The following is an 18327-nucleotide window of genomic DNA, read 5'->3' as shown; positions in this document are numbered from 1 at the left end:
TCTTATCTTACACAACTAAAAACTAACACAAATTGTCACCAAAATTCTAGATTGCTTGTACTTGGTGGAATTTTTAATAGATGCTGCAGGCATGGAAACAATGGTGAATCTGTTTTTATTTTCTCTTCCATCCAAGAAAGTTTCCTCTCTTCGCTGGTATTGTTGCCAGGTGACCATCCTTATTAAAGGCAGCTGCAGGAGCTGATGTCCTGACTGTTGGTCTGTCTTCTAAGAGAAAAAATGCACGCAGTTTCTTGTTTTATTTTTAGAAAAACAAGCTACTGATAAGCAAGGGAGCTCAACAGTTTTGCACACCATGACTGCTGCTTTTTGACAGTGACAGTTTTGCCACTCATCTACAGCAGGGGAGAGTAGGGGTCAAGGGAGGGCTTCTTCTGTTTTGCCCTTTGCCAGCAATACCAGGGGAATATTTCAGATTTCGACTGAGCTTCTGACCCAACTCTGAATTGCCTACTGAACAATGCTTTAACTTTTTTTCTATCAGACTTGACAACGGTGCTGCAACTAGCAATTTTAGCAATGAGAGCAAGTGCCACAAAATATGCCTTGGGCAAACAGCAGGAAAGAAATGCTTAGATGTATATGTGTACGTGTGTATATATATAAACAAATGCATGTGTGAATTCACACATATGTGTATGGAGGTATATGAATGTGTGTTTATATACTATATATATATGCAGAGATCTTGAAGAGAGACCTGAGATCTTGGTACACAGAGCCCTAAAGAGGAGACCCCAAATCATTATAAATCTGTTGTTAGCAGGGTCAGGCTAGGAAAGAATTCAACATGACAACAATTCATTGGGCAGGGGGAGGGGAATGGTACCATCTGCTAGTTTCCTATTTTAACTAATTAATATTGCTAACTAGTTATTTAACCCATTTGTTTCTATCCACAAAAGTGCCCTCAAGTAATGTCAGAGTCCTTTAAATTTGGGCATCCTGGGGGCAAAGTTCTATTCATTCTGCCCCAATTATATATTTGAAAATTCATAGAAATTTGGTTATATTTCTTTACCAGCAACAATAATGATACAACCTTAAGTTTGCTTATTTCTAACTCTCTAAAGAATTTTCATATAAAATCATTTAATAACTCTGGGCTTCAGTTCCTACCAATGTAAAGCCTAATGATGATTAATAATGAATGATTTCTATGGCAATTTAAATGCTTTTTAGACACTCAGCTCATTGTTCATTAGGCCACACAAATCAGAGGATCATATTACATCAGAGGCAATCAAGTTTAACCCCTTCATTTTTTAAAAACCTTTACCTTCTGTCTTAGTATCAATTCTAAAGCAGAAGAACAGCAAGGGCTAGGCAACTGGGGCTAAGTTACTTGCCCAGGATCACACAGCTAAGTGATTGAGACCAGATTTGAACCAAGGGCCTCCCATCTATAGGCTTGACTCTGTCTCCAAAGCCATCTAGTTGCCCTTCAACCCTTTCATTTTTCAAGTAAAGAAACTGAGACACAGAGAAATTAAGTGAATTACCCAGGATCACACGGAATTTGCACCCAGGTTTTCCTGACTCCAAATCCAGTGATTTAACTACTATCCAAAGTGCCTCAATTAACAACAGCAACCAAAAAAGTCTTTTCCAGTTATATCTATACTAGCAAACATATGCCAAACATATATATATATATATGCAAATATATAAGCATATCTATATCTACATTCAGAGAGGGAAAGGGATGAAGAGGGAGAGTGGGGATGAGAGAAAAAGAGGGAGAGAGAAAAGGTAGAGGGGGAGAGTTTCCAGGCACATCCATTAATCTATGTATCATTTATAAACAGTTGTTTCACCAGTGGACTTTTAAAATGTAAATATTTGTTTCAATTGTTGTGGTCAAACATTTATTTCTGTGTAACCCTAACTATGACAATGATTTTACAAATATTTCCATAGACCAGCTGTTGATTACCCTTTGAATTCCTTCTTTCTAGCCAAGGCCCAACAAAAACCTTTGTGAAAAGATATGGGAAGTCAAAGCAACATTTAGAAAAATATTTGGAAAATATTTTCTGGCAGTTAAAACTCATCTGTCAGAAAAATGCCATCACCAAGAATTGGGTTCACTCTCTATCCCCTCACTAATGACCGAGGCAAAATCATGGGACAGTAGAATAAGCATTAAATGACCTAGGTTTAAATCCCCCCCCCCTTACTATTACTATGAAATATAGTTACTATTTTGCTTAAGAAATGGGTTTTACCAGGATAGGAGGGAGGAAGATACAAGCAGATTTAGAGCAGCAAACTATTATCTATAAAGTCTTATTTTAATAAGTCAACAGTCATTTAGTTAACTACTTTTTGCCAGGTACTATGCTAAAAACTGAGGATACAAAGAAAGTTTCTACTCCAAGAAACTTATTTAGTTATTAGAACAATATAGAATTTTGTTGGTGGGAATACTTCTTTCCTGATTTAGGCCACAATTCCTCTAAATCTCATTTTTATGTACCCCTTTAAGGTAATCCTCACAATAACCCTGTGAGCTGAATGCTGTTATTATTCCCATTTTATAACTGACAAAACTGAGTTTGCAAGAGACTAAGTGACTTATCCAAGGCCTCACAGCAGCTAAGTGTCTGAGAGAGGACTCTGATTCAGGTCTCTAACCCAAATGTATTATTCAAACCACCATAAACCACTAACTGCTTTATACACCTTGTAGCTACAACTTGAAAGTCATTATGATCATAAAATCATTACCTTGTTTTCAGATTAATACTGAGCACCTGTGAACACAACTAAAAATGACACACAAGGTGACACCAGACAGAGATTCAAAGTTTTTCCTGCTTGGTAGGTCCTGCCAATACTTGACCTCTACCCACAGAGCCTTCAAGAGCCCTGGGTACTCCAAGTCATCATGAAAATCAAGAAGGGATAATAATAAATAGCCTTATTGAATGTTTTACCATTTACAAAGCATTTTATGTACCTTGTCATATCTGAGCCTTTTAACAGTCCGACTAGGTAAATAGTATTAATATCATCTTCCTTCTGGAGCCAGAATCTCAGAACATTGAAAGAAAAATGAAGTATTAAAGGAACATGAAAAAGTAACTGTCAAATATATGAAGGGCTCTCATAGAAAAAGGAGGGGAATAGACTTGTTCTATGTGATTTCTGAGCACTCCAGCCACTGAATGGAAGTTAGAAGGAGATGAATTTTAGCTCAGTACAAGGATGAGATCCTTAGCAATCAGGACTATGCAACAATGGAATGGGCTGCTTTGTGAAATGATGAATACCCCATCATTAGGAATCTTCAGGCTGAGGATGGGACCCTGTGTTAGTGACATCACAAAAGAGATGAGAGTGTTGACTAGATGGATGATGTCTTGCTTAAGGTTTATAGAACTCTTTCCTTAAAATAATCTATGAGCTCAAAAATGTAATATTGAGTCCATTTCACAGATAAAAGAGACATGAAGAAAGATTGTGACTTGTCCAGCCACCTAGCTAGTACAAGATAGCAGGATTTTGCAGAAAGAGCACTGGATTTGGAGTCAGAGCATATGAATTCAAATCCTGGGTTTATGTATTACATGTGACCTTGGACAAGCTACTTGATCTCAACTGTTTCATATGTAAAACAAAAGCACTGGGCTAAAAGATCTCTGGTTTTAAACAAGTATTTGCTAACTATTTACTATGTGCCAAGAATGGGCAGACCACTGAGAATACAAATATAAAAACACAAAAATAATCTTTGCCCTCAAAGAACTTATATTCTAATGGGGGAGGGGAGATATCATATGCATAATTGAGTAATATAAGATGAATAAAGTAGATGAAAGATAGTCTTAGAAGACAAGGGGCTAGGAACCAAGGATCCCTCTTATCTTAAGAAATGTATCATATTTGGGATGCCCTCAAAGTCCTCTTCCAGCTCTGAAATTTTGCTATTTTAAAAATTCCTTAAAACTAACTGCTAGTGCTTTAAAAGGGGAAGGAAGGAAGAAAGGAAAGAAGAAAGGAAGGAAGGGAAGGAGGGAGGATGGAAGGGAGGAAGAACTACACAAAAGAAAAAATGAAAAAAGCATGGTGTATTACTTAGACATTAGCCCTGACTAACTTTGTAAGTTCTGCAGAAGAACCAAAAGCAACAATGGAGGCACTGAGGGGCAGAACTGATGGAGAGGAACACAGAATCATGGATGTTGAAATTATCCAAGTATATAAAACTCAGGATTACTGCTAAGATACACACCAACATGTTAACTAGGAGAGCATTCAGAGAACTGAGGCATTTTAGAAGCATATATTTAAGGGAGTTTGGGAGAAAAAATAAATACTCCTCCTCCCCCAAATTCATGTGGCAACCCTGTAGTCTTTGATTCAGTTTGAATTTGCCGTGACCGAGGAACTGACCTAGTTAAACCTTTGTCTCAGGGAGGGGCATGGAAAAAAGGGCACTGATACAGCTGAGTGGATGACCTAATGTCCCTCCTCTCCTTGCCTATTGTATGTGTGTGTCCCACAGCTGTGATGATCTGCTGGACAAGGAGCTTGGGGGAGAAGATATATAGATGGCAGTTGTCAGGTGCTTCTGTCTCTCCTTTAGATGTAAAAAATAAGTTCTATCAGGGGAAACAGAAAAAGCCTACTAGGTAGAGTCTAGTCAAAGGACTCAGAGAAAAGACTTTGAGTTCTTAATATGTCAAACATTAATGATTTTGTTGGCATGAGTAATCTCCTTCCACAATGCCTACAATCTCTCCATACCTTCGTAGACCGTAGACCATCTTCATGTCTGGCTATGAGATTTTAAAAATCACCTCTTTCCATCTACTCCATATATATCTCATTATAAATGTATCTATTTATTTACACGTCTCCCCTTTAGAATGTAAGCTCCTTGAGGGCAGGGACTGCTTTTGCCTGGCTTTGTAACTCCACCACTAAGTACAATGCCTGGAACAACTTAATAAATGTTGTTTTGTCATTTTGTTGACTCGGCAGGCAACCAACCTATTGGTGATGAGTTCCTCTTTAGTTTAGCCAGGTTCAGTATGGGATAATAGACCAAAAGTATGTCATTTTACAATAGCTTGGGGAAAAAAAACCAAAAACTTCCAGAGTTCTGTTCTACTACAGCAGCACAGTGGACAGAATGGTGGGCCTGGAAGTCAGGAAGACCCGAGTTCAAATTTGGCTTCATATACATATTAGCTGTGTATCCCTGGACAAGTCAATGAACCCTAATTGCCTCAGTTTCTTCAACTGTAAAGTGGGGACAATAATAGCATCTACCTTGCAAGATTGCTGTGAGGATCAAATGTGTTAATATTAGTAAAAAGCTCTTAACACAGTGCCTGGCTCAAAGGTGATAGGTAACCTTCCTTCCCTATTGGCATAGGCTACAACAGACATAGAACTTTAGTAGAGGTAAATGAACTCAGGTAATAACAATCCCCTAAATTTGCATAAGTTATAATGGCTTTATGGCAGGAATTCTTAGCTCTTTGTGTGTCCCAGACCCCTCTGGCAGGCTGATAAAATCTATAGACCCCTTCTCAAAATAATGTCTTTAAAAGCATAAAATAAAACATATTGGAGTACAAAGAAAAACAAAATTCAGTGAAAACAAAGATGGGAGTTTTCTTCTCACTCAAGTTCACAGGTGAATTTACATTGAGAACTTCTGCTTTTTGGTTATAGAATGCTTTCATTTTCACCTATCTGGTCTGGGTTTCATAGCTACACTACTACGTAGTCAGAGGAAGTGTGTGAGTTATCAGCCTCTACCTAAGAGAAGAAGAAACTGAGGCTCAGAGAGGCAGAATATCTTGCAATGAGAGGAGGGACTAGAACCTAAGTCCCAAGCATGGCAGGCCTTCCATTGTAGTACACTTCTTGATTTTCAAATGGAAAATTATTCTTCTGTTGATGGCATGAAAGCAACAAGGAAGGACTGTGATTGATGGGCAGCACCAGTCACTCATTTAAATGATATGTCAGCATTTACTTTATAAATCTCAATTTTCAAGGAGTTTATAACAAATCCCAAAATAGCCACTCTGCGCTTAAGCTTGGCATGTACAATGTCAATTTGGAAGCAGTGTGGTTGTTGCTGCAATTATTAATTCTTGAGAAACCCTGTTTGGCTGTTTATGAGCACAACACCCAAAATATTTGAAGTGAACCCATTTCAGAAGCTTTTGGCACTGCCATAACTCACAGTGCTCAGCTTTCCCTCCTTCTTCCTCAGCCCCACCCCCACCCCCAATTATTCACTACTTAAATCTGTGACATGCATTAGCTCAGATTTTCCATTTTAACAAACCAAAAATCAAGCCATTTGTCATGTGAAACGAACACATTTGATAATATTTCCTGTGAATTTCTGTAAATGATCCTTGTCCCAGAGACGGGAGTGATGAGATAGATGGCTATCAATGGTCACAACACAATGTCATGTCCCACCCAATTCTCCATTTCCTCTGTGTTACAGCAGAGGATTGTGTCTATTAGAGTAGTACCTCTCAGACAGTCCAGTGTGTGCTGGAAAGAATTCTTGTCAGACAAAAGACCCGGGTTCAAATCATAGCTCTAATACTTTGCTGGACAACTAGGTGGTGGACCTGGAGTCAGGAAGACTTAAGTTTAAATCCAATCCCAAATTTGCTAGCTGTGTGACCCTGGACAAGCCACTTAACACTGGTTGCCTCAGTTTCCTCATTTGGACAAGAGAAGGAAATGACAAACCACTCCAACACTTTTCCAAAAAAAAAAACCCAAATGGGGTCACAAAAAGTCAGATACAACTGAACAATAGCAACAATGATTATTATGCTCTTATCCTATAATATAATAAGTTGTTGGAAGAGAATTTCTATCTCCATTACATCGCCTTTTTTACCATCATCTCTCAGTGACCTGGAGGTCAAAGACCACTGAGTAAATTCAGGTATAGATAAGTCCTCAGAGAAAGGAAGTTAAAGAACCAAGGAACCAACTGATTCCACAGGCACTGCTCCTCTGGGAGGTGTAAGCAAATTAAGAAACTATGGTAGGTTCCTGAGATGTGACATGTGAGAGGTAGTGGGGGGAGAAGAATGATTATAAGAAGTAAGGGTCTTCTGGCTGGAGCGTGGAGGCAAGAGGAACCCATGTTGGTTGTTAGCTTCAATCCATCATGGTGGCAAATAGATTAAGAAGTTAAGTAATTCCCTACCTCTTTCCTACCTTTCCCTCTCTTTACAACTACTACTTTGATTTAATAAAGTTATTAAGCCTCATAATCATAATTTTAATTATTTCATAGTACACATTGTTATATACACTATATAATAGTATGTACTGTGATATACTCAGGATGAAATGCCTCTCCCCCTCTTTTTTGCTTAAAGAAATCATATCCATCCTTGACAGTGTGGTTCAGATCTCAGATCTCATCTCCTCAGAAAGGCCTCTCCTAACAACTAGCAGCCAGACGTGCTCTCCCCCTCTTCTTGGTTCCATTCACTTGGCACTAAGCATTTCCTGCCTGGGATTGTTGTTTATTTTTTTTTATGTGAATTATTCTCATCTCCCAATTGAAAAATTTGCTTCTAGTCTCCTGTTCAGAATAAAAGCTTGTATCATGGATTTAGAAACGTAAATGTTATTGAAGTGACCATGTTATTTATTGGTGAGGAAACTGAGACTCTGTGAGGTTAAATAATTTGCACCAGAACAATGGCTAATAATGCCAGATCCAGAAAATAAACCTCCTTATTTTGACTTCAAATCTAGCACTCCCTTCCCTGTACCATGCAGCATATCTGTTATGTAATGTTTTGATGTATGGTACAAAGCAAAGAAACTTGCTTTTAAAGTAGAGATTCTTAAGCTAGGGTCTGTGAACTTGTTTTCTAAAACATATTTTCAGGGGAAGCAAGGTAATACAGTGGGTAGAACACCAGCCTTGGAATCAGGAAAACCTGGGTTCAAATCTGGCCACAGATAATTGCTAGCTATGTGACCCTGGGCAAGTCACTTGCAGATAAGAGTTTAAAAAAAATAAAATAAATTTTGATGATTGCTTTCTAATATAATTGTAATCCTCCATATTTTCTTTTATGCATTTAAAAACATTTTTTTCTGAGAATTATTTTTGCCACATTTCCAAACTAATCTGGGATGCCCAAGAAAGGATTAAGAACCCCTATTCTACAATCAAATGACTTGAGTTCAATTTCTCCCCCTTCTCTGGAATTTCATACCTGTGAGACATGAGGCAAATGACATTAAGCCTCCATGAGATTCAGTTTTCTCAGCTCTAAAATTCGTGAGCTGGGCTAGATGTCTTCTGGAGTCCCTTCCAGCTCTGAATCAGATAGGTGATAGTGAGTAACAGAACTGTATTTGGAGTCTGGAAGGCATGAGTTAAAATCCCACCACAGATATTTAATAGCCATCTGACCCTGGGAAAGTCACTTAACCTCTCTTAGTCTCAGTTTTTTCATCTATAAAATGGGGATAATAATAACATCTATCTCCTAGTGTTGTGAGATCAAAGAAATTACATATGTTCAGTAGTTTGAAACCTTAAAGAATTATAGAATTTGGTAGTTATAATTATTATTATTTGAGCTTCTAATCTCTGTCTGTAGTGTAGGTTAGATTATTTTTTAAACCTTATCTTCTGTCTTAGAATAAACGAAGTATTGGTTCCAAGGCAGAAGAGTGGTAAGGGTTAGGGAACTGGGCTTAAGTGACTTGCCCAGGGTCACACAGCTAGGAAGTATCTAGGGCAGGGGTCCCCAAACTACAGCCCATGGGCCACATGTGGCCCCCTGAGACCATTTATCTGGCCCCCACCGCACTTCCGGAAGGGGCACCTCTTTTATTGAAGGGTCAGTGAAAGGACCACTGTGTGTGGTGGCTTGGCAAAGCAGGATATCACTCACTTACAGTACTACTTCTGGTGACATAATCCTTTGTGTGGCACCTGGTTCTGAGAGTAACTGAATGAGAATGAGGCACTGTGCAAAGGATTATGTGGCTGCACAATGGAAGACCTCAGCCTGGTGAGCGACAATCTGGGGGAGGGGATCCTGCACTGTGTATACTGCTGCCCCGTATAGTGGTGGCAATGATGGGTCTGTGCAAGGTGTGACAGGCCCATCACAACCAGCGCTGCAGCCTCCACTATCCCAGACAGCGGGATACAGATTTGTTCATAGCTTTTTTTTTAGTAGTCCGGCCCTCCAACAGTCTGTGGGACAGTGCACTGACCCCCTGTGTAAAATGTTGGGGGAGCCCTGCTCTAGGATCACATATGAACCTAAGCCCTTTTGATTCTAGGCCTGGCATTGTATCCACTGTGCTAACCAGTGCCCCTTAGTATTTTTAAAATGCTATCACCTATTAATTCACAAGAGCTCTATGAGGTAGATGATGGAAATATTACTATCCTCATTTTATAGGCATGAAGCTAGACATTCAGAGTACCAAGATTTGCCCAAGGCTGCACAATCATCATGTTGTAGAGAGCGGATGGTAACTCAGTTCTTTGACTCCAAAGTTAATGGGTTTTCAAAGTTCCAACTAGCATTGATGAAGCGTCTGTCATAAAGAGATGCTAGGAAGACAGACCAAAAGAAAAACAATCCCTGGCTGCAAGGAGTTTATATTCCACTGAATATCCACAGGAGTCTCCTGGGAGAGCAGGTCCCCTGGGTCCTAAATCTTCCAGAACCTAGGGCAGGCATTTGCACAGAATCGATGCTCAATAAATGCTTATTGTTGGATGACTCATAAATGAATGGTGTTCGTATTGGGTAAAGAACCATACCAGATGAGAAAAATGAATTGAGCTACCATACAGTCCCAGTTTTCTACCTCTTGCTTACCTGGGTCTCCAGGTTTTATAAACCATTTTCTCCCTTTACTAGTTTCCTTACCTAGGCTGAATTCATTTTGTCTTTTTAGCCCCAATGCTTCACCCAGTGTCTTCTCACAGGCAAATAGGAGGAACTGAATAAATGCTTATAGGTTTAATCCATTTGTGTGAGGTAAATATTTAGGGGCTCTCCATCCCTCAAACCACAGTGACTCAGCATAGTCGGAAACAGTCACGTGTCTCCAGCATCCCTGGGGGCACAGGGGAGCCCCAGAATGAGGTCTCCTTGGAAGGCAAGCCGTCCACCAATGGGAGGATCCAGAGGGAAGGAGCCAGCACGAAAAGCTGGGAGTTCTCTGTCACCACACCAGTCTCTGAACTAATTTTCTCTGGGCTAACTCTCTCTGAGCCTGTTGTCTGAGCTAGCATCTCTGACAAGGTGAGGCTCAGAGCACTGACTACAGAGGAGGATCAGATCTTTACCTAAATTTGGAAGGTTGAAACCGATTTCTCCGTTTCTCTTTACTAAGAAATGCTTATAAATCTAGTAATAAGCCTCCAGATTAATTTTTATTTATAATACACTGCATCACATACCAAATGGCAAATATTTACAAAGGACAATGGCTCATATTTATATAACTAAATTTTTTATAACATTTGATCCTTATCAAACACTATGAGGTAGGTGATATTCATATTCCCAATTGCCAGAAGTAGCTAGGTTTCTAGCCAGAGTGGAAAGAATAATAAACGTAGATTCAGAAAGATCTGAGTTCAAATCTTATCTCAGACATTTAATAGGAATGATAATTCTCACGAGAGACTCAACATCTCTGAGCCTCAGTCTCAGTTTCCCTTTATGCAAAATAGGGGCAATAATAGTACTTCCTGGGTTTTTGTGAGGATCAAATAAAAAAATTATGTTTGTAAAGTACTTTGAATTCACAACTTGACAAAAATCAAAATAGATATTGTATAATAATGCTTGTACAACATATATTATATTACCTGATGCCTTGGGGAGAGGTGAGGGATGGGAGGGAGGGAGAGAATATGGATTACAAAATATCAGAAAATGATAACTAAAAATTATGTTGACATGTAATCCATAAAAATTTTAAATTATTTAAAAAATAAATAGTTTGAAGCACTATAAGAACATTTTCCATTTTTATTATTCTAGATGAGGAACTGAGCCTAAGGGAAGATAAATGACATGCCCAAGATCCCACAGCAAATAAGGGTTGGAGGCTGGATTTGAACTTAGAGTCTTCCTGTCTCCTAGTCCAATACTCTTTTCACTACTTCAGAAAGAGTACCTTCACTACTTCTCTAAAGAAAGAGTAGTATCAGGCTTCACAGTGTTAGACTAGAAGTCAAGATATTCTTCAGCATATAGGAGAAGAGATTCTCTAATCAGTTATCTTTTTTGTACCCATTAATTATGGTTTTTCCCTCCAGCAAGTCCAGGTCTATAATGTAGAGATACGTTAAAAAAAAAAAAGAATTCTGGCAAATGGCTAAAAATCAGAAACAGTTAAGATAAAAAGAATAAAAATTCAAAAGGCTGGTGAGATATAGAAGGTTCTAAGGAAGAAAAAAACCCCACAATTCATTGCTATTATAGGCCCAGATATCAGTGAACTATCAAGAGGTAACACTTTGTAAATATAGAAACTGACTTTCTGATTATTTGTCCTGGATTTTCAGGAGAAGCAAACAATATGAAGGAGAGATTTCTAATTAGCAATTATTGTGGATGTTTGAAAGGTTTATGAGGCCTGCACAGGGTGAACTATAATCATGGATATAATCTAGAGAGTGGAAATGATCAAATTTGTGAATACACATTCACCGAACTAAATTGAATGGAATATGTATTCCTGGTTGCCAAAAGAAACTGAAAAAGGAAAAGTTATTTAAGGATATGGTACTTTTCCTGAATGTGGTCATAGCAATGGAGTACGAGTTAGAAAGACGGCAATAAAAATCCTGGTTTTTCCATTTACCAGCTGGGTAATCCCACACAAATCACTTAGCATTTTTGAGCCTTGATATTTTCATCTGTAAAATGAGCAGAAAAACACTTCTATTTCCTGCTTCTTAGGATTCTTCACAGGAAAGTGCCTTTGCAAATTATAAAGCTCTTTGGAAATGGAAGTTATTATTAATATAATCATTTTTATACTATGTCTAGAGGGATTATGGTATGATGGCAATAGTACTGGTCAGAACACCTGGGTTCATATTCTGTTTTTGTTTAGTTATTTTTCAGTCATGTCCAACTTCTTGTGACCCCATTTGGAGTTTACTTTTCTTTCTTTTTTTTGGACATTTCTTTGTTTTATTTTTTAATATAATTTTTTTTCAAATTACATAAAATAATTTCTAACATTTGTTTTCTAAAGTTTTGATCTTCCCAACCCCCAAATTTGGAGTTTTCTTGACAAAAATACTAGAATGGTTTGCGATGTCCTTCTCCAGTTCATTTTTACAGATAAGCACTGTGAGGCAAACAGAGTTGGTGAAAGTACTTGCCCAGGATCACACAGCTAGGAAGTGTCTGAGGTCATATTTGAATGCAGGACCTCCCATCTCTAGACCTGATTCTCAATCCAATGAGCTACCCAGCTGCCCCTCCTCCCATTTTTTTTTACCAGTCCTTCCACACAGCTCTGCTGTGGGTATAGAAATAGGCAACTTCTTGGCAATGGCCCATCAGACATTCTTCATTGCCTAGCCCTTACCACTTCAGCCTTGCAACCAATGCAATTAATTCTAATTTTAAGGTAAAGGTAAAGGTTTAAAGTAAAAAAAGAGTATTGGAAAAGATTTCACAATATATAAAGTTCCATTTGAATGCTGTGTTTCTACATCATTGGGCAAGTGGCTTCATCATAAATCTGTTGCTTTAATGTAAATGTATGCCACATATTGATTATAAAAATGAAAATTCGTCATGTTTCCTTGATGTGCTCTAAAAGCTTCTAGTATGTCAGAGGACAGATTTATATAGTAGATGATGAAAACAGCCTTAACAAAGGCACTCCCCCCGCCAGCTCCACACCCAACACAAAGAGAGGAAGGCAAGAATCCTCAGTATGGAGGGTCTGTTTGGTCATACCCTCAGGTAAGAATGGAGTGGGTGAGTGAAGGGTGAATTTAACCCTCTTCTGGGAGTATAAGGTATTGTTCCCAAGTCATATCTAGCTGTTAGACTCATTTAGAACCACAAAGTGACAGTTTGGGAATAATATGATGAGCTTCTCATCAGGGCCCCAGTGGTTCTGGAGGTGGTCCAGATTGCCACAAAGCAGATTTTATCTTGGGGTAAAGAAAAATTTCCTAATGATTAGAAGTTTCAAAAGTAGAATTGGCTTTTTTGAGAGGTAGCAAGAACCCCAATACCCATTATAGGCATCTTGGTGGCCAAGTGGATAGAGCATTGGGATTAGAATATAAGTTCCCTAATGGCAGGAATTGTTTTTGCCTTTCTTTGAATCCCAAACACTTAATACAGTGTGCCTGCTGTCTGCCAGCCTGACTTTCCAGAGATACCACTGAGGGCATTCCTGTTCATGTATGAGTTGGTTTAGATGACCCCTGAGGAATCTTCCAACTCTGTGATTCTGTGATAACCCAAAATTAAACTAGACAGATTTACAGTAAAGAAACAGGATCGTACCAGAGCCACCAACCCAAAGAACCTACTATTATTTGGAAGTAGCTAAATAGCAATTATTTTGCACAGTGCTTTTCTATAGTCTTAGTGATCATTCTATACAACAACCTGCAGAGATATATAGATTATTCTCTCCATTTTACAGATAAGAGAAGTTTCTTCCACTTAAGCCTTTTGCTGTTCTCTCGGAACCACAGCTATGCCAAGATTTAGAAGTATAGACCAATTCCACAATACTTAGTGTGCCAGTGGATAATATACTATGCCATTTCTTTCTTTCTTTGTATAGGTCAATAAAGTTCATCTATCTGGTCCTGTAGGACCAAGGTCTATAGAAAATGCTATGATGAAGTTACAATTCTATAAAAATGGACTATATAGCCTAGAAGCCCAGAGCTCTATATTTAGGCTATAGAGGTTTCTAATATCAAAGGCTTTCATCTTTATGACACTGGTAAGGATGGGGAAGACTGATAACATGGTCAAAGAGAGAGGCAGAAAGGGCTGGAGATTTCAAAAATTTACCTGCAAAACTACAGTAGATTACTTTTATGACACAGAAGTTGAGGTCATACGGGTCTCCTGATTCTTCCCTATAATGTTACATTGAATGTCTTACTGAATTTAGGAATTCAGGGAACATACAATTTTAAAAAAAATTCACAGTACTAAGTACCTGCTAGATACAGAATATTGAACTAAAAATGGCTGGGGAAGATATAAAATCTAGGTATAATAAAGGTCTCTGACTTTGCAAAGCTTACAATCCATTGGAGGGATAAGATACAGGACTAGATAACCTTAATAAGCAACATTCCATTAGTGCATTATATCTGCAGAAAGTACTGCTGTTATCAACCTGAAATATCAGAAAACGCTTCATGGAGGAGGTATCAATTGAGCGTAGCTCTAAAGGATGAAAGGAATTCACACACAGGGAGCAGCATGAGCAAAGGAATGAAGGTTAAAGTATAACTCCCATTCTGGAATGGGAGGCTAGATTGGGGAGAAGGAGAAAAATGGTGGTAGGAATTATTGGAATGATTGGGAGAGGTAGCATTAGGTTGGTGTCAGTGATGATAGAGAGGAATGGCTAGATAGGAGTGATGTTGGGAGAGGATGGAGAGAATGAACTTAGTTCCGGACTAGATAAGAGAGATGAGGATAAATGAAAACTCAAAGACAGCACCAAGGTTGCAAATATTCAATCCTGGGTAAAAGGGGTGCTACTGACACTGAAGTCCTAAAGAGGATCAGATTTAAGGGGAAAAATAAAATTACATCAGCAACAAATATAACCAAGCACCTATTATATGCAAACCACATGGGGTGGAGGAGTCTTCGGGGACCAGCACCTCTGGTAGGAGGGCTAATTGGAGTTCTTTTTAGAGCTGTTTATTCACCTTTGGCCTCCACTGGCATTCAAATCTCAACTGTATCTTCGAGAAGTTATAGCATGCACAGTGACCGCCGCAGGAAATCATCTCAGCAAAAGGCCAGGTTGAGGGAAACTAAAGGGCCACAAACCCTTTGTCGGTGAGTTAGGCGGGTGACCATCCTGAGCGTGTGAAAACTTCCCCCAGTGGAATGTACAAAGGAGAACAATTTGCTCCAACAGTCAGGAAGGCAGCTAAAGCAGGGGCCATGGAACACTTAATGTTTCAGTGGACTTTGACAACTCTGGAAGAGAGAAGGAAGCTGACAATTTTGTGCCACTCTGCCTCACTTAAATCCAATTCATGCACAGGTGAAGACATCACTCTTGGATATCACTGTTCCTCTTTGAAAACAAAGGACAAACAACAACTACTGCAAAGCCTTGTAAGAGGCACTGTGAGAAATACAGAGAGATAAGACAATCCACACCTTCAAGGAGCTTTCAAACCAGTTGGAAGGATAAAATATATCCATTTGATAACATAACTTCAATAAATAATGAGTGACAAGGGAGTGGTATAGACTCAGTGGTATCAAACTCAAATGGAAATAACTTAGTGGGCTATGCATTGAGTTAGAAATCTGCAAATTAAGTTATCTCTACTGTATTATAATTTTTATTTATTTTGTTAATTATTTCCCAATTACATTTTAATCCAGTTATTGGAGACCAAAACCAGGACATAGACAACACAGGTCTATTTCTATCTATCAAGTGAATGAGGGGATGAGAAAAGACCTGTGGTTTGCCTTCCCAAACATCAAGGCAGAGGTAATATAATCCTACAGATGACTGTCAGTTTTATGAATTATATCATTAGCCCTTATCCCCTGCCCATAATTAATAAACTACTTGACTACTAGACCAACCAATCTATTTAGGCCTTTCTAATGCCCCTAATATATACCCCTCAACCAGGACCAAAGCTAGCTCCAACTAAAGGAGGGGAAAACAATTCAGTATTGTAGTAGGTCCTGGGTCCTCACAGATGTTTGGAGGATAAGGAGATCAACCACAATCGAGTCCTCCATAATCATCAGGGGCCCAGATATAGGCCTCTTTCAACTCAGTCATCTGGCCACCAGGCCAGGACCAACACTAGGCCTCTTTCCTAAACAATACATGCTTCTTTTCATTGGCTTAGATGCCATTAGAGCAGCATTCCCTCATCCCTTATGCCTCTTGCTCAGTAAATGAGTCACATAAAATCTGAACTGTTATTTAGCCCTGGTGTTAGAAAGACATCATGACAACCTGCTGTCCAGTTGGTAGAAAACTTCCTCCACTTAAAATCTCCAAAGTTTAAGACTGAAGACTGCATTGGCATTAGTTCACTTCTCTTACTATTATTCCCTGCTTTCTCATGCTTATCCATAGCATTCCTTTCCCTCCCAAGTTCCTATAGCACTGTCACCTCCTTCCATTGTGTCCTGTGTAACTCCATTCTATTGTTAGCAAACAGCCCTTCATATAAAACATCTTCTTATGCTCTTTCCATCTCCTGGCAATAAAAGAAATCTCTTCTCTACTCTACCTTTTCTAGGCCTGGATGTACTTTTATGCTCTGTGGAATATACTAGACTAGTTGGGGGATTAGGTTTGCTCCTTTCTCTTTATGGACCCTTCAGATCCTCCCTCTACTCAGCATCTTTTCTTCCTTTAAGGCTTATTCCATCCATATATATTACCCTAACTAGATGGTCCTGACACAGTTGCTTTTTTCTCCCCACCTGGATCTACAGCCTCCATATCCTAGACCTCAATCAGTCAGTCAACAATTATTTACTAAACACCTACTATGTATCAGCTATTGCACTGAATCCATGCCCCTGGTCCCTCAAATAGTTAATTAATTCATATTTGCAACTCTTGACTCAGGGTCTTACCCAATGGATATAAAATAGTCCATTTAGTCCACTGTCACCCACTGAGTGGCTCTAGATGTTGGACCATGTTCTAGCTTCACAGTCCACCCAGACATTCATATCCACTCTCCCCTTCATTCCCACTTTTCTAGTGTCCTAAACCAAACTCACTTCCTTGGTCACCTCTCCACCATATAAGTAGTCTTCCTCTATTAGAATGTAAATAACTTGAATGAGGGAAATTCTTTTAAAAAATCTTTGTATTTTTATCTCTTAGCCCAGTATCTGGCACATAGATCTAGCACATAGAATTTAGTAAATGCTTTTCCATTCATTAATTCATTCATGGTGACAGTTTGTAATCAGCTGGGCTGCAGATAATTCTTCCTAACATATGATCCCCAAATCTAACTGTCTAGCTTTCATCTCTTTCCTGAACTCATCCGCCATCTCCAAGTACCTTCTGCACATCTCCTCCTAGATTCCCTGTAAGCATTTCAAATTCAATACATCTAAAATGGAACTTATTAACTCGCTAACCCTTAAACCTATCTCTTCTAGCTTTCTAATGGTGGCAAGGGTACCATCATTCTTATAGCCTCTCAAATATGTAATGTAGGAGTCACCTTCAATTCTTCTTAAAGAAAAATCCTTTCTCCCCTCTCAAATTCTTCTGGAGTCCTTTGTTTGATCTCATTCATTCCCATCATATATTATTATATTTCATACCCATCTGTATCCATGTTCTCTCCCTCTTCCCCTATAGCCACTCAATCACCAATTCTATCTCAACAACATCTCTCTAATCCATCCTGTCCTATCTACTCACTCACCTCCCTAACTCAGAGCCTTATTACCTCTGACCTGGACTATTACCATAGTTTCCTAATTGCTCTCCCTAAATACAGCCTTTTCCTTCCCTAATCCAGCATCCACTTAGCTGCCAAATTGACATTATTAAAGCACAGGTCTGACCACATTATTCCCCTGCCCAAAAAGCATCAGTGGCTCTTTATTGCCTCTAGGGAAAAAAATTATACAAGCTCTTCTGTTTGGCATTTAAAGTCCTTCAAAAGCTGGCTCCAGACTATGTTTCCAGACTGAGTTCACATTATTCCCCCTTATGCACTCTTCAGTTTAGCTATGCTGGTCTACTTGCATTCCCCATATACAACAGTATATCTCCTGTCTCAGAGTCTTTACACAAGCAGGGTGCCCCTGGCCTGCAACACACATCTCCCCTCACCTCCCTCTCTTAAAAGCTTCAGTTCTTCTCAAGACACAGCTCAAATGTCACCTTTTACCTGTGGTAAGGGATTTTGCCAGGAACAGGAAATCCTGAAAACCAAGAAGTCATACAAGGAAAACCAGGAAGTTCTGGAGCTCAAGAAAGATTCCAGAACATTGGGCAGGAGAGACTGTTGTTTTCCCCTAACAGTTAGGAGAACCAAGTGGGCTGCTG

General features: G+C 39.0%; 1 protein-coding gene across 2 annotated transcripts in view; it reads right to left on the bottom strand.

The window, feature by feature from the left end:
• ASAP1 (ArfGAP with SH3 domain, ankyrin repeat and PH domain 1) overlaps positions 1–18327 on the bottom strand; it is a 522736-nt gene that overhangs the window by 442576 nt on the left and 61833 nt on the right. The window contains exon 1 of one of the 2 annotated variants that reach the window (XM_056823081.1): positions 2984–3385. The exons of the other annotated variant lie outside the window; for it this stretch is intronic. Within the exon in view, the coding sequence (XP_056679059.1) occupies positions 2984–2991 (8 nt within the window). The 5' untranslated portion in view covers positions 2992–3385. Of the gene's footprint in view, positions 1–2983; positions 3386–18327 lie in introns of those variants that run through there. 2 annotated transcript variants of the gene reach the window in all.

The sequence above is a fragment of the Monodelphis domestica genome, chromosome 3 (assembly GCF_027887165.1).
Source record: "Monodelphis domestica isolate mMonDom1 chromosome 3, mMonDom1.pri, whole genome shotgun sequence".
NCBI lineage: Eukaryota > Metazoa > Chordata > Mammalia > Didelphimorphia > Didelphidae > Monodelphis > Monodelphis domestica.
This window is presented reverse-complemented; position numbering and strand designations above follow the sequence as displayed.